The sequence below is a fragment of the Protopterus annectens genome, chromosome 2.part0, assembly GCF_019279795.1.
Source record: "Protopterus annectens isolate FY-2018-M chromosome 2.part0, PAN1.0, whole genome shotgun sequence".
Lineage (NCBI taxonomy): Eukaryota > Metazoa > Chordata > Ceratodontiformes > Protopteridae > Protopterus > Protopterus annectens.
The window spans coordinates 60,491,575-60,509,185 of NC_056728.1; the positions used below are offsets into that span (position 1 = coordinate 60,491,575).

The window sequence follows — 17,611 nt, forward strand, 5'->3', positions numbered from 1 at the left end:
TATTGGGAAGTTATCAGAGTTAGAAACTAGAATGATATTTAAATTTCAGACTCTAAGGCCCCTTGGTTTAAATCAAGAAGTAGGGATTTAATGGGCTTTTTATTGTAGCTGTTTAATGTGGTTACTTATTATTTATTAATTCATTAATAGATTTCTGTGGAAAAATGATATACATATATATTTGTGTGAATTTGTTAGATTTCTTATTGTATATTCTATGATATTTAAATTAATTCATCTAAGATGCACTGTCACTTTAATTTAATGCAATTGAATTATTGGATCTTATTATGCTGTTTGTAGAGTATAAAAAACAGCTGAAAATACTGTACTGTGATCCTTGAAGGAGAATTGCCGAGGTGCCAGATCGCTGTTGCTGGAATAAAAGAAGGTGCTGGTGAAATTTGTTTTTCTTTGATTATTATTGTTTGGTAGTGTGTTTTTGAAAAAAAATGAACTTTATACAACATGCATTTATTTACAGTATAGTCCAGGGTTTTTAAAACAAACAGTGCTATGCTCCATATTGTAAAGGAAAATTCAACATCCCAGAATATTACAACAGTGACAGACATTTCTTTCTCAGATGAGGATTTGTAAAAAGTAGGATACCCAGAACTGATCAAAGCAAATACACATCTCACATGCACAAACAGGTTGGCATAACGATTAAGTTGTTTACCTTACGGGCATGTAGTGCACAGTCTGATTTTCACATTAAATAATTGGCTAGACTTGAAATGGCCCACAAAGGCAGTTACCTTATTACTAACCTATGAACCTAAATGGCACTGTATGGATGTTTTTATCACTTGCAATTAACAGACAAGGACAGAGGATGCTCAGATCCAATTAGAATTTACAATTCAAATACAGTTTGGGCTCAAATAATATAGGACCTACAATTCATTTTTCTCCTTTTTCTCAATGTGCTGATATGTATTCATCTGAAAGCCAATCCACTGCTGCAGGCACAGGATATGTGAAAAAACATCAGCAACCAAAGCTTGGCTAGCAGCATGGGGAGGTACAGGACCAACTATCACCAATGGATGAGGCAGCCAAAGGCACGTTTTTCTTCCAGGGAGAAGTGGACAGACTTGGTATTGCTGAATAAAATCTGGAAGAAGCAAACAGTAGACCCCCAGTGCAGAGTAAACTGGATCCAAACAACTTTGTGCACAGAAATGTATCCTTTGATGCCTTTTGTGTTTAAGGTCCAATAAGAGGGGCCAATATAGTCTGAGATATTGTTAAAATGCTGGCAAATTATACATGTACTGCCAACCCCCTACACCACCTGCCTCCATTCCATGTTGCTGTCAACATCCTAGTTGAACAGCTTTTTTTTATTTTGAAAATGAAGGATTTTGCTGTGTGCCTTTACTCAGAAATGTAGTGACTTATTGGCTAAAAAAAAAAATCATCTTCCACATCTCCCTTTCTCAAAGTCTCAAATATAAGGACTAGTTATGTGCTTCATGAAGCACAGAATCAGTTTGTATAAGTAGCAGAAAAAAGGGGAGGATAAGGCGAATGGCAGGTCTAGGGGTCAGTGAAGCTAGAAAAAGAAAAATAGTAAAAATAAGTATATGAAAAGATGTGGTGTGTGTACTACAGTAGGAACCCTCCAGCTGTTCTATTCTTTGTCCTGCACTTTATTATCATGGCATCAGCTGGCTAAAGCTAGACAAAAAGAATGGCAGTGTACCTTCTGGTGACTTGTTCCAATTACACACCTCTCCCTTCATTATGAAAAATCACTCTCAAATGAGGACCAGAGACACTGATCAAGAAGTGACATTTGGCATCACTGGGCCAAGACTAAACCTTTCATACATGAATTTCAGCCTCTGGAAAACTGTTAAAAACATTAAAGTCAACCAGTTTTACAGAAAATGTACAAAGGTACTCTGACAAAATTACACTTAAGCAATAGATCTGTACTATATGCAGCTGAACAGTGACAAACGATATGTAATGCAAACATGTCAGAGGTGCTGCTTTTAAAAGTGTACACTATGAGGCAAGCTGAGCAGGAACATACTAAATGGCACATTTTAGTCATGTGTACAAAGACACAGAAGTTTCTTAATACAGGAAGGCCTTACCTGTTTATTAGTATAAATCCAAGATTTTACCTTTCCCATCCAGGATGCTGGGTTTAATAATGTCATAGCCATCCTGCAGCTACATGTTAGCCAGTGTTCCTCTGTTTCAGTAAGTCAAGCTTGTGATTCCACTTGAAATTATCTAAGCAGCAGTATTATTTTATTACAGAAAAGCAACCCAAATTCTACTCTGATCATTTTCCAAGTTAAATGGCATCATCCATGTCCCCCACAAAATTATGTGAATGCTGTCTACTGCAGATTCAATTAACAGCTCTGACTGTGCATAACACCACGTTAGCACTCAAAACACAGTATATCAAAACTAGAGTCTTAACTATCACAGGCTATAGAAACAGGTGCAACAGTTGGCACCACGAGTTTGTTTAACAACAACTCGGCATCATTCTAACACAAACCAAATTTGGATGCCTTTCATGCTGTTATTCACAGAACAGCAACAAAACACGGAATGCACTTCTGACCTTTACTGAACCCATATACTGAAGCTTTTGCAAGGTGCAAAACCAAGATCCTTTTAATGTCTTTTTTGTTTAACATACAGTAACTGGAAAGCAGGAAAAGAATACATTCAAAATCAAGCTCACTTAGAGTCACTCCCTTTCTGTTAAGAGGGAGATGTATTTGGTGATATTTAAAATCTACGATAAAAGCTGAAAAAAAAGAATTACAAACAGGTGAGTGCTAACAGCACTACACTAAAACACATACATGGATGGACCAACAAAAGGCATTTAAAAAGTCGTCTGGTGCTATAGAAATTCAGTTTCTGCACTGTAAAACATGCTGATGACAAATTAACATTAGCAGTCAATAGAGCTTAGTACTCCTTTTTTCCACTTTCTTTTCAGTTTACCATCAAAACTGAACTTTACTAGTCATAATATGCAGAGTTTCTTGAGCAGTATTTGTTAATGTCATCCGTCACTGATGTCTAATATGTTGGAGAGGTGCAACTCATAGGATAGGTTTTCTTCTTTGTTGGCCTTCAGCAACCTTTTCAGTTCTTTCAGTCTGCTCATAACAGTTTTGCTGGGCTCCTCCGTAGCAGAACATGTCACATTCTGGATCTGTAAAGCAACACCACCACATTGAAAGCTGTTTTCCTTTATTTCCTACAGGTCATATTTAGCCATACTGTTAATTTTTTAACATTTCAATAAAACAGATATTTAAAAAAAGTAATGTGGATGGGGTCTTTGAACACTTAACTATATTTTCTTTTTCTTTTCTCAAAGGCACAGTACACAGAGGTATGCTAGACAACAAACCAGTGACACAACCACAAAAAAAGCAAATCTGTATTACGAGTACACCACAATTAACACACTTACTATTATGATTAAGCAACACTAAAACTACAGCTCTTATACATCAGTCTCAGGAATTTCAGTAAATACATGTAGATACTTTCCATATACTGAGAAAGAACCAGAACATCACTGTTATTTAACTTAAGTGGTATGCCTTCATTTAACTGCAGTAGGATATGACATGATACGTGGCACTGGGAGTTTAGAACGTAAGTGCCACTTTTCCTTGCCTTCTGGCTTTTCAAACTACATGGAAAAAAATAAGTTACGTCTTACCATAATGTTCCATCTCTGTGTTGTTCATCTTCTTTCATTCATCACTGATGGGTTCAGTTCTGAGCCCTCGGAACCAAGTCAGCCTTTTTACCAAGCTCGCACCAGCAAAAAAACTCTTGAGTTAAGTTTGTACCCAGAATGCCCTTCTTCCTGTTACCTCAGATCGAGAAAAGAGAAGTAAAGCCGAGGCCACTTCTGTGCAAATACCCTAGGTCACTGCTTGGACCCAAAGCATCCCCCAGGAGCTTTTGGAGGGGGAAGGATGGTGGGAAGTGATGAATGAAATAAAGTTTATCTGATGTTGTTAATCTTCTTTCCATTTATCTCTGATGGGACAGAATCCCAAGCTACCTTGAGGTCCATGGGCGGCCCTTATGGAAGAACATTCTTGAGTACCATTGAGCAGAAGGCAGCTTTCCCTCTGGAGACCAAGTCCAATTTGTAATGATTGATAAAGGTATGAGACTTAGCCCAAGTGGCTGCTGCGCAAACGTCATCCATGTAAGCCCTGGAGTGGAAAGCTACAGTTGCCATAGATCTAGTGGAGTGAACTTTAACTTTTGGCATACGTTCTTTTATGACTAGATGAAATGTAACCCTTAGCCATTTTGATAATGTAACCTTGGAAACGGCATTTCCCATTCTAGGCCCAGAAAAGGAGATGAAATGCTGTTCAGACTTACAGATAGGTTTGGTCCAGTCAAGGTAAAATCTCAGTTGCCTATGTACATCCAAGGAATGTAGGAAGTATTCTTCTTTACTGGAAAAATTCAAAAAGAACAATGGGAGGTCAATGGCCTAGTTAATGGAAAATTCAGAAACAACTTTGGGAAGAAAGGATGGGTTTGTCCGAAGAGATACTCTGCCTTTATGGAAGACCAGATAGGGCCTCTTGATACACAATGGCTGCAGCTCCGAGACACGTCTGGCTGACGTGATGGCTACTAAGAATAAGGATTTCCAGGACAAGAACCTTAGGTCACACTTTGCTGTGGGTTCAAAGGATTTTTGAGTCAAAAGACTGAAGGACTAAAGTGAGGTTCCATAGGCTGTCTGACAAGAGGCCTGATATGAGAGGTTCCCTTAAGAAAGGCTTTGCATAGACGTAAAGAGATGAGAGGGGTGCCATCTATACCACTGTGGAAATTAGAAATTGATGCCAAATGTACTCGTTCAGTAGAGACAGAGGCTCCATTGTCAAAAAACTTAGCCAAGTATTGCAGCACCGCAGTCACTGGAGGCGAATAAGGGTCTAGCATGTTATCCTTAGACTAGATAGAGAACCTTTTCCATTTATCCTGATATAGTCTTCTGGTGGATGGTTTATAAGAGGCCAGAATGATGTCTCAAACAGGTGAGGTGAGATTAGCTTGCCTGGCAACTAATGGAAGTGGAGAAACCAAGCCGTTAGCTTGAGACTGGACAGGTTTGGGTGGCTTAAACCTTGGGGGTGAGTAATCAGATCTGGAAGAGGGTCTAGAATCCACAGCGGGTATACTAGGTGAGGCCGAAGGAAGGGGAACCAAACTTGTCGCGGTCAGAATGTAGCTATGAGGATCACTTTGCATCTCAACCGAAGAACTTCCTTTAGAAATTGTGGAATCGGGAATGGGAGGATAAGCATAAAGAAGTCCTGTGGGCCAGTCGTGGATTAGAGCATCCCTCTGGGACGCCCCTCTGGGGGAAACAGAGTGAAATAGCTGCTGCACTTGTACGATGGGGAGGCGAAAAGATCACAGCAAGGCTGACCCCAGTGGCTGAAGATTTCTGTCTCCACCTCGGGATTGAGGAACCACTAGTGCGGTAGGAGGATGCATCTGCTCAGTTTGTCTGCAATTACGTTGGAGCTCCCTGGGATATGTGTTGCTATCAGAAAGCGGTTGGAAGCTATCGCACACTGCCAAATTCTCATTGCCTCTTGACACAGGTGGTAGGTCTTGGTTCCTCCTTGCTTGTTGATATACCAGACCTCTGACATGTTGTCTGACTGAATTGCAATTGTCCCAGAAGGGAGAACCAAGTGGAAAGCCTGCAACGCTAACAGCACTGCTCTCAGTTCCATGACTTTGATATGCAGGTGGGCTTCTGAGGTGGACCATACGCCTTGGACTGTCATTCCCTGGAAATGGCCCTCCCACCCGATCAGGGATGCATCTGTGGTCACAATGGCCCTGGGCTGAGTGGATTGAAATGGGCGACTCCAAAGCTATGCGTCTTGCCTCTTCCACCAAAGGAGGTCCTACTTGTAGGAGTTGGTTATTTGAATCTGGTAACTGAGGGGATGATAGTTTGGGAACCACTGACAAAAGAGAAATTGTAGGATTCGCATGTGTAGCTTCGCTAGGGGCACTATTGAAACTGAAGCTGCCATGAATCCTAGGGCCGGAAGAACTTCTCTTGCTGATACTTTTGTTTGACAGAGTATCACTTGGAGCTGGAGTCTCAATCGCTGGAGTCTGTGATTTGGGAATGACACTAGACAGGACTGGGTATCGAACAATGCTCCAATGAATTCTATTTGTTGTGTAGGAGTAAGGTTTGATTCCTCCCAGTGTATTGTTATTCCCAAACTTTTGCCAGAGAGAGTGTATAATGCAGCATTGTTACCAGAAGACGCTCAGTGGGGGCGGTGAGGAGCCAGTCATCCAAATATGGAGACACCTGGAATCCTTGTAGTCTCAAGTGAGCTATGACCACTGCCATGCACTTTGTGAACACTCTGGGAGCTGAAGAGAGACCGAACAGTAGGGCACGAAACTGATAATGACTGGCCCCCAGCTGGAAGCGAAGCAGACTCCTGGAGCATTTGTCCATTTTGATGTGGTAATACGCATCCCAGACATCTATCAAGCACATCCAATCGCCTTCCCTTAAAAAAGGGAGAATGGACTGAACCATGGATGACAAGCTTGTTTAAGCTGCTGAGATCCAAAACGGGTCTCCACTCCCCTGTCTTTTCTGGCACCAAAATCTTGAGTAGAATCCGATCCATACTGGTCTGGTGGGACTGGTTGAATAACTTTTTTGAGACAGCTTTATAATCTCCTTCTTCCCTTTGACTGGGTGGAACATCGGGAAGCTTTTTTGGAAGATTTGGTTGATAAGAATGGGGAATGGTGTAACCTCTGGTGATTACATTCTGCACCCAAAGATCGGTGGTAATAGATTGCCAGGCAGTGTGGTGTAGAGAAAAACGACCCCGACTGCTTCCAGAGGTAAGCAATCAGGCTGCTCCTCAGGAGCGCTGGTAAGGCTGTCTAGAGAAGGAGTTCCTGGAGCCTTGGTTATGAGGACCCCCTCTGCCTCTGTAGGGGCGTCTTATGCAACTGTTACTCCCTCTGCCCCTGGGGGTATCATCACCATGTGTGGTACAGAAAGGACCCTGAGATTTTTTTTGTGCCACATTTTCCCACTCCTCTGATTCCTGGAGAAGGTATGTTGAGGATTGGAAAAATGTAGGCCTATGGCAGACATGGTCTTGCCTTCTTGCTCGCACCTGGCTAGCATGTCCTTCACTTTAGAGCAAAAAGGGATGATGCTTCGATGGGAGCATTCAAAAAGGAAGAATTGAAGGGATCTGAAAGGTCACAAATGTGCATCCAGGCATGACTCGTGACAATGCCCGAACCTGCTACTCTAGCTGCCCTTTTGGTCGCATGTGACAGCAACCTCATGGACGAGTTGGAGATAGATTCCAGGGTTGCGAGCTGCGAGGCCACACTGTCCCTGACCTTGTCAGACAGCTGTCCTGTGAGTGTCCCAGAGAGTTCGGAGATCAAGTCCCTCTGCAGCTTTGTAAACTGTGCCAAATAGTTCAGCGACCATATAGCAAAAGTCCGTGATGCAAAACCTTGCTTCTCAAGTCTGTCCACTGCCCAGGACTCCGTGTTGGGTGGGTGGACAGTGGGACTTTTTTCACCCAAGTCCTTTTTCGTGGCTGCCGCCACCACCATAGCATCGACTGGTAACCCTCTGGACCAATGCAGGTTCTCCACGAGAGGGTAAAGAATTTTGTCAGGTCTCCAAGGGATCTCCTCAATGGAATCAGGGTTCTGCCAAGTGCGCTGCATGGCTAGTTGGATGAGCTCATCGGCAGGTGGGGTCACCCAAGAGGTAGAAGGCCTGGAGCAGAAAGCCTGCAGGAACACGGAATCCTAAGACGAAGGGTTGGAGGGCTTTCAGTCACCTCTCTCTTAGCATTTCCAGGATGTCTCTGAAGGAGACATCAGGAGCTGACCGTGGGGACCCTTCACCATCATCGTAATCCGTGTCTTCCATTAAAGACTTCTCGGGTGAGTCCATGTGCTTCCTCTTGCACATTCTCTTTTGAAGGGGTTCCTCAGTGTGGGTCTCTGAGGAGGACTCGGAAGAGTGGGTACCCTGAGCAGGGGTGTCCTGTGGCTTCTCTGCCTGGTGCTCTGGGGGGGGTGGTCTGTGGTTCTGACATCAAAGGAGTGCTTCCAGAAGTGAGAGCTGTCTTCATCTCGTGGAAAGCGGGTCTGCCTGAAGAGAAATGGGACCTCGGAACAGAGAAATACAACTTCGGGACCGGGGTCACACCGCACTCCGATGAACCCGCCCCCACGGATGGAGCCTCAAGCAGGATTGGTGCGGACATGGCTATCAGCACAGAGGACGGAACTGGACAAACATGGATCCATGCCCCAAACTGAGGCACCTGCCCCCCAATTCCCAGACTGAGGAAGGACTGGTTCTGCAGGAACCGAAGACCAAAGGGGCAAACCCGGAGCCTGAGTGAGGTCCACTATAGGCACTGTGGTGATGTGTTCTGAGAAGGATGTTGGAGCAGAAAGCTTCGGAACCAAAACAGTCAAAGGAGGAGTGTAGGAAGGAGTTATTGGAGAAACCAACCCAAGTCCTGCAGGTGGATGGGTCTTAGAAAGTGTGAATATCCCCCTGGCTGCCAACAGCTGGTCCATAAGATACACCACTTCGTGTTCCGACAGGCTCATGGTGGATCTAGTGGATACTTTGGACAGGGAGTCAGGTTGGTCAATGAACGGGCTATACATCTGGCCCAGGAATGGATCTATGGAAGGGGAGTATCAGGTCCGTGGTGCAAGGTCTGTCGGCACGGAAGTCTCAAGTTTCAAGACTGGGATTAATGGGGTCAAACCCAACTTGGTTGAAAAAACGCTCTGTACTGAAGTGGCACTCAGAGATGAAGCAGTAGGTTCCAAAATCAAAACTGAAGAAGGTATTGAAGGCATGCCCTGAGCTGTAGTGGCCACCGGTGCTGAAGTCATAGGCATAGTGAGGTCTATCATCAGTGCCAGAGGCAGGATCAGTGCCAAAGCTGGCGCTGGTATTGTAGGTTTCGAGATGCTTGAAGCCAACAAGGACAGAGCCGTAGAGGCAGATTTATGCTCCGAGGACAACTTGGGGACCTTTGATTTCACAGGCTTACCCTGATCACCCGATGGTGATGAGGGAACAGAGTGGGACCTCTTTTTGTCTTTTGTAGGAGGGGTTGAGACCTCCATTGCAGAAATGGCCTCTGAAAAGGGAGACTTAGGTAACCCTTTCAGTATCAGTTTATTTTTGCGCTCATTACGAGTGGGTTGACAAATTCTGACAAATGTCACAAGGAGGTTGCACCGAAAAGGTGGGGCACCCCCAAACAGTATACACAATCATCGTGAGAATCACTATTAGGTAACTTGCCATTACATGAAGCACAATGCTTGAACCCTGAAGTACCTTTCTTATCCGACATCTTGACAGAGAGACACCACAGGCAAACAGTTCAACCAGTCTGTACTAATAACACAAGCACAGTTTAAAAAAAAAAAGTCACACAGTTGCATCATTTTAGCGACATAAGTAAAACAGAAACCCTTACTGAAAAAACACTAACAGGCTAGGAAAGAAAGAAGAAATAACAGCTATGGTACTGAAGGTATACCACAAGGGTAAGGGGGAGAAGGCCATACCAACAATGGTACTTGAAAGTTTACCAACGGGTAGAGCAGAGAAGAAAGATCAAGGTCTAACAGAAGGGAAAAAAAACACTAGAGATGCTAATCGCTCACTATCTAAAATAACGTTTTTCACACAAAATATCAAATAAAGTCAAGAGATCGGCTGAAACGCGGCTTTATGGCTACGCAGCAAATGAGATCTGAGCTACAGGGAGAAGGGCATTCTGGGAAGAAGCTTAGCATGAGAGTTTTTTGGATGGCGCGAGCTTGGTAAAAAGGCTGACTCTTTTCCAAGGGCTTGGAAGTGATTCCATCAGTGATGAAAGGAAAGAAGACTAACATCAGATCACTACTTTCCTAGTAACAAACACAAAAAATAGAGATGAAAAGGATGATAGCTAGGTGATAGATGATAGACAGGTTCAGGTGCCCAGGCAGCGAGAGGTTTCCCCTTGGTACACTTGGTTAGTGTCACATGGCTGGGGTGACATTTAGCTGCAAAGAAATACGGCTGTTGCAAATTCCCTGTGGGCAAAGGGACGCACACACTGCAATGCCCACAGCATTAATAACCAAGTTTTTTGGGGTAGAAGTAATGAGTGCTGTGTGTTCAGTGTACAGTACATGCTTGTGTGGTTACAACATGTAGAAGTGTACTACAGCATGGAGGAAGTCTTGCATGCACCTGTAGTCACAGTTATGCTTCAATATGCTTTTTAAGTAATGTTCCCTAGAACCTGTGAAGGGAGTAGTGGTTCATACAAACCAATAATAAAGGCACCGTCTATTGTGCAAAGCATTTTTACTGCCACTGACATGCACACTGACCAGCCTGCTGCTGATGCTGCCATACTGCCTGCTGTCTCATGTTGCCCTAGGCACCACTGACATTTTGCCCCTGTGCATTTGATTTATGAAGTTGTGGACACGGCACCACACTCTTTTCTTTGCCTACAGGGAAATCACAACAGCCTTACTTCTCTACAGCTGAATGTGTCCCCAACAAAATGCACCACAGGGAAATGCCTCTCTGCCAAGGCACCTGAACCCATCTCAAACACATATAAACATGACTGAATAAATGCAAAAGCAAACACCTGCCTGAAATGTAAATATTCATGGATGTTCAAACTACATAATCAGAAAATACTGGAAAAAAAAAAAAAAGCTGCTGTTGAAAGACACACTGCACATCTAATGGATCTCAGGCATTGTGTCATTGCAGCTAGACTTGGAGAACAGTAAGAACAGTAAGAAAGGGAGTGTTGCATTTTCCTTCATTTCCCTCTTTTCTCAAAGTCTAGTGTATTATATACAGTTTGGGGTGTGTGGGGGCTTGCTCCCAAGAAGGGGGTGTAGGGAACTCATTACCATGCAATAAAACATGTTTTGTGGTTTTTTACAACACTGGGAACATCACTGTTTTGATGGCTGATCTTCCAATGTTTTGGCTAGTTTGGGTTTGAATAACTGCATGTCGATTAAATGAGACAATTATTCATACTGGGCACAAGTTGTAGCTCTAATGAAAACAAATATTGCTACCCAGTTTTAAAGTCTTCTTACTTGACAGCTAAAGATAAAAAGAATGGATAAAAATGTACAAAAGAAACAATCAAACGGACTAGAAAAAGTAATCCAGTACTTCAAGAAAATGCAGTTGTGGTAAGAGCTTACCATAAATGTATATATTCCAGTAGATTCACTGTTGCAGTACTGACACTTGGGATTCCTACCAGCAAAAGCCCAAAGGCCAGCCCAAACACCACAGCTCTCATGTCCCCCTCTTGCCTCCGGGAACTCCTTCCCTTTCTGATACTAGGGCTTTGGTGGTAAAGAGAGGCCACCTTTAGGCTTTTTTGTGCTCCAGACTCCAAGCCATCATTACCTAGGGTCCACAGCATGACCCTTTGAGTGCCAAAACTATGTACACAAGGGGAATGTAACATTCTTCCCTTGTTATGAGTTGAGACTTCCCTTGTTGTGAGTTGAAAGGAAAAAATGGTAATTGATGGGTCTGGTTTAATGAGTGTTCAGTCACCATCATGGGCATAAAAGTAAGGTTAGTGTGTAAGGTGACTGAAATGGAAATTATGTACTTTCCATAATGCTGGATCCTTTTCATCCTACTCTGTCCAATACAACTATTGGTTAAGGAGCCACTTGTCAGATCCAATCTGGCCATCTGCTAGTACCATTTAGTCTCAATTTCCTTCAGTTTCTTCCCTCCAATAATCCCTGCACCTTTCCTAGCTCCTAGCTTCAGATATAGTTTGCCAACTGAAAGACATCTCCGTCTCTCTCTCTCTCTCTATATATATATATATATATATATATATATATATATATATATGGGTCCCCTTCATATGAAGACATTCATTTGGCTGAGACCATATGATCCAACTTTTGAAAGTTCGAACATGTATAGCGGAGATCCCTATACAGCGTGGAACCGGGAGATTTCACTTTTCTGCACTATAGTGCTATCTCGGAGTAGGAATATTTAAGTAGCAGGGGGTGCAGGGGGGCTTGCCCCCCTGGTAAATGTAGTTAGTGAAGTGTTTTTGTGCGTTTTACATTGTTTATCAGATGTTCGACATTTCAAACTGTCAATCATGTGGTCTTGGCCATATGAAAGTCAGCGATTTGGAATGTCGCACATCTGAAGTACAACCATATATATGTATATATGTGTGTGTGTATATATATATATATATATATATATATATATATATATATATATATATATATATATAAATATATATAAATATATACATATATATATATATATATACACACACACACACACACACACACACACATATATACCTAAATATATGTAAAATAGACAGATCAGCATGAGTATCTAGCTCCTGCTGTTTAACTGTGAAAAAAGGTGACAATATGGTAGGGGGAAAAGTGGGGAGGGATGTTGTAATAGATGGAGTAGGATGTTAAGAAGCCAGTGTTATGGTAAGCTCATAACTTTTGCATCCTATTTCATATTATCACAGCACAAATTTCCCCACTGAAGATTTTCTGAATGCGGCAGTGGACATTGCCACAGATTAATCAAATAAGATTTTGCTCTTACAGTGTGAGTAAACAAAGGTAATGCAATCTGACAGCCATCTGGATAATGTTCACTTAAAAATCTTTTTTAACCCATTTTGTTTTGAGCAAAGGAAAGGAAATGAACAACTGTCAGTCTTTCCTAAAGATCTTGATTCTGTGGAAGTAAAACCTTAGTTAACCATAAACATTTAATGTGTGCAGCAAATATTCTCCACTATTTGAATGACGGGAAAATAATAGATGAATTGGTTGGTTGAAATGCTGAAGCTACTTTTAAAATAAAGGAAGGATTTTTTTTTTTTTTTTAAGGTGACCCTATCCTTATGGAATATCAAGTATGGTGCAGTGGAAGACAAGGCTTGGAGATTAGAAAAGAGGACAGGAGAGGAGAGAACAGAAGAGATTAGGATCCTTTATAGGAGAACACGAGAATTTATGCTTTAAGGAGGGCTTTGCACAGTTTTATGTGAAGCCGGGGAGTGATTTTGGAAACCATGATGAAAACTGGAGATGAATGCCAATTGCACCTTCATGGTAGAATAACTAAATCCTGTATCATAAAGGGTTGACAGGAAATGTTAATACACCAGAAATGAAAGTAGTAAAGAGGTCTAACTCTTAACTTGCAGCCCAAACAGAAAAGTTTTCCTTTACTTTTGTAGATCTTAGGAGTAGGATTGCTTCTGAGATGCTGACGAAATGTGAATAACTGTCTGGGAAAAGGAAGGCTCCTTGGCCATTTTGGGAACTTGAGAGAAATAGTATACCTTGAGATTGTGAAGTTCTGGGTAAAACTAACTGGAGGGGTGAGACCAAAGATCTGGTTTCAGGTCTATAAGCCAGGAAGGCTTCTTCAAAATTGGCCTGAGCAGAGGGAACCAGATTGGCTTGGGCTATATAGGTAACGAGAATAACCATCGATTTGTATGAAGATACTATCTCAAGGAACTTGAGAATATGGAAAACAGGAGTGAAGGCATATAGAAGATTGGCAGGGGACACTGACACAGCATCCCAAGGTGACTGCCTCTCCAGGGGTGCCAGGGCAAAAGAGCTGATGCATTTGGTGCTTGATGAGGAAGCAAATTGGTTGCAGCAAGGCTGACCACAGTGACTAAAATATGGCCTGTCCTGCTAGGTAGCTAACTCTCCCAGGAATGTGGGAGCAATTAGAAAGTGATGCAAAATTACTGCCCACTGCCATACCATTAAAGTCTGTCTAAAAAGGAGTTGGAACATGGTTCCAACTTGCTTCTTGATGCACTAACCAACACATATGTTGTTAATTTGAAAATAAATCACTCCAGGAGGGAGAAGGTCCTGGATTTTCTTCAACACTAGGAAGATCACTCTCAACCCCAGAATACCGATATGAAGGCTGGCCTCTGTGTTCAAACTCCTGGCATTATTCTTCCCACAATATGTCCTCCCACCCCATAAGGATGTGTTTGTGGTCATTACTGTTGATGAGAGACATTACAAAGAGTCTGTCCAAAAACAAAATAGCTCAGGAAGTTAGAATCCACTTTAAGTGAGTTCTATATGTCGGAGCCAATTGAATCTGACTAATGGTAGATCTGGCAATTGGGAACAATGTGCAAAAAGCATGCACTGGGGGATTCTCATGTGGAAGATCATTGCAATAGGAGCTGCCATGTATCCTAGTGCTTTAAGCAACAAGGATGCAGAGAGTAAATATTTTTGTAGGATAATGTGCCCAGTTTTCTTGATGGTATAGACTCTTTCTGGAAAGAGACCAATGCAGCATTTTCTTGTATCTACATAGCAAACAATAATTGAATAAAGGTGTTAAAAAGTATCACTTAAGACATAACCAACAAATGTATACAAAAGAAAACCAACCATGGCTAGAATAACTTGTTTACAGCATTATAGCATCTCTCAGGAAGTGATGTAACTCAGTCAGGAAGGAGCTTCCTTTTACTTCTAGCCCCTATAGAGTGCAGATCCGTCCTTCTTTCCTCAGGCCCTGGCATTTGCTTTGCCTGTGACTATTTTGTATGCTGTAATTCTTCTGTATTTATATGTGCTGTATTTAGCTGTACATATTCTGATATGTAGCTATTTGTATTGTGTTGCAGTTGTACACTATTAAAGTTAAGAATCTCAGTAAAGCTACAAGAAACACTGGTTCTTTCACTTATTGGATGTTCTTAAAGTGTTAAGCTCAATGTTTAGCTGCACTATACAGTGCTGTGAGAGCAGAAAGTACAGTTGTGTATACCTACCATAAATGTAGATGTTCCAGTGTATTCACTGTTGCAGTTATTACATTTGGGTTATCTGCCTGCATGTAGCCCTCAGCCGGCCTGAATATCAAAGTCTTGGATTCCTGTGTTGGATGCGGTCTCTTTTTCCATTATGTCAGGTCGTCAGGGGTATAAAACATGCAGCCAATGCCATTACATCAGTTTTTCTTGCCCCAGATGTCAGGTGCCCCCATAATGGGAAGCAATTATATGTTAGGTTACACCTCCAACAAAAAGCAAATACACCAGAAAGCTTAAATACATCAAAGAAGGAAGGTAGAGCCAAGAGAAGTCAGAGGGCTGGAGGGAAGGTAACCAGGAATGCAACAGTGAATACAATCGAACATCTACATTTATGGTAAGTGTACACAACTGTACTATGTTCTTCATGTTTCACTGTTGCAATCATTACATTTGGGTTGATTCCCAAAGCTAAGGAAGGGAGGAGGAATTTAGAGAGCATTAGGACCAGCTATTAAGCCCTGCAACACTGCAGTGGCAAAACCAGCTCTGGATTTAGAAAAAATAGGCGTGTGGTAATGCTTGGTGAAGGCATGTACAGAGCTCCAGGTAGCAGCTTCTAGGATGTCCCTGGTAGGGACTCTTCTAAGGAAGGCTGTAGAGGTAGATGCAGCTCTGGTGGAATGTGATCTTATCCCCTGTGGGGTAGGTTTTCCATGGTGCTTATACCAGAAATGACTGCAATGGGCTATCCATTTAGAAATGGTTTGCTTTGAAATGGCCTTCCCCTCTGCCCCTGCAGCAAAGCCAACTAGCAGCTGTTCAGATTTTCTGAGAGGCTTAATCCTGTCCAAATAAAATCAAAGTTGTCTGTGCATGTCCAAAGAGTGCAGAATTCATTCTCCTTTGTTTTGTGGATTAGGAAAAAAGGTAGGCAAATGAATGGACTGATTTAGAGCCACACTAGACACCACCTTGGGCATAAAGGAAGGATTGGTCCTGAGGGAAACCCTGTCTGCATGGAATATAATGAAGGGCTCCACTGCCATAAGGGCCCCGTAATTTAGACACTCTTCTTGCTGAAGTGATGGCTAGAAGGAGAGCTGTTTTCCAAGAAAGGAATTTCAACTCTGCAGTTGCAGCTGGTTCAAATGGAGGGACAGTGAGCTTTTCCAATAAAAAGTTACGGTCCCAGGCTGGAGTAGGGGCTCGCCTGAGGGGTCTTAAATTTGTAGCCCCTCTGAGGAATTGCTTTAACAGGGGGTGAGAGAAGAGGGGTGGTTCAGTGTTATAATGTGCTGAAATTGCAGAGGCATGAATTTTGATTGACGAGAAGGATAGGCCCTTGTGAAGCATTTCTGTAAAGTACTGAAGAATATGAGGTAAACTGGGCACCATAGTGCCCATTCCCTGGGTCTGGCTCCAAGAACAGTATATTTTCCACTTTTCAGCATAGAATTTTCTAGTACTAGGTCTCTCCTTCCTTCCAGAATGACCTCTAGCAACTACTTACTGAGGGATGCTATTGGAGAGCTCAAGGAATTAACCAGGCTGCAAGGTTCAGGGTTTGAAGCTGAGGGTGCAGAATCTGGCCCACCTGCTGGGACAGCAAGGAAGGTGTCTGAGGTAAGTTCCATGGATCCAGCAGTATCATGCTGCACAAGAGGGGGGTAGCAATGCTGGCAAGGCCAGTCTGGTGCAATAAGAAGTGTCCTTGGTTTGTCTTGTTTGATCTTTAGCAGAACCTTCGAGAGGAGAGGCGGGGGGGGGGGGGCATACACCAAGAGGCTTTCCCAGGTGAAGGACAGGGCATCCACTTTCCAAGCTTGACTGTGGGCAGTCCTTGTGCAGAATATGTCCAATTGGTAGTTCTGGGGGGGAGGCAAACAGGTCCATCTCTGCAGTCCCCCATTTGTTCCTCAAGAGGTTGAATATTTTTGGTTCGTGTTTCCATTCGTGTGGGTCCATGAGATTTCTGCTTACGTTGTCTGCCAATGAATTTAGCTTTCCTGGCAGGAATTGAGCTTGTAGGTGCACTTGGTAGCTCAAGGCTGTGTTCCACAGACCCATGGCTAGTCTGCAGAGAGGGTATGAGTGGGTTCCCCCCTGCTTGTTTATGCACCACATAACTGTGGTGTTGTCTGTCTTTACCAATAATTGTCCTGGAAGGATGTGGTCCTTGAAGGCTGTCAGGGAATTCTGAACAGCTAACATTTCTTTTTCTTTGATATGCAGGTGCATCTGACTCTGGTTCTATTTGCCCTGAATGCACTGCCCTGCCAAATGAGCCCCCCAATGCATAGTCTGATGCATCTGTAGTCAGGGTTTGGGCGGCAGGGGGTAGATTGAAATGGAGCCCCTTGTTAAGGTGGCAGGCTTCTGCCCACCAAAGGAACTCTGTCTTTATACAAGGAATGATAAGAATCATTGTTTCCAGGTCCTGAGAATGTTGACACCATAGGCTTTTTAGATACCATTGTAGTTTCCTCATATGCAGTCTTGCATATGAAATTAGTAGAATTCAAGAGGCCATGAACCCCAGGGCTTGCAAAATTTTCCTTGCAGATAGCCGGTAGTTTGAAGTAGGCTGTCAAATAAACTTGTTTCTTTGGCGTGAGGTAAGCCACCTCAGAAGTTGTGTT

The 17,611-nt window shown here is 42.8% G+C and overlaps 1 protein-coding gene across 1 annotated transcript in view; it reads right to left on the reverse strand.

Moving 5' to 3' along the window:
- Positions 1-2,621: 2,621 nt before the first annotated feature.
- The window catches only part of LOC122792959 (germinal-center associated nuclear protein-like), a 789,847-nt gene continuing 774,857 nt past the window's right edge, over positions 2,622-17,611 (reverse strand). Inside the window, exon 9 of the mRNA XM_044060552.1 lies at positions 2,622-3,202. Coding sequence (XP_043916487.1) covers positions 3,050-3,202 — 153 coding nt within the window. The 3' untranslated portion in view covers positions 2,622-3,049. The remainder of the gene's footprint in view (positions 3,203-17,611) is intronic.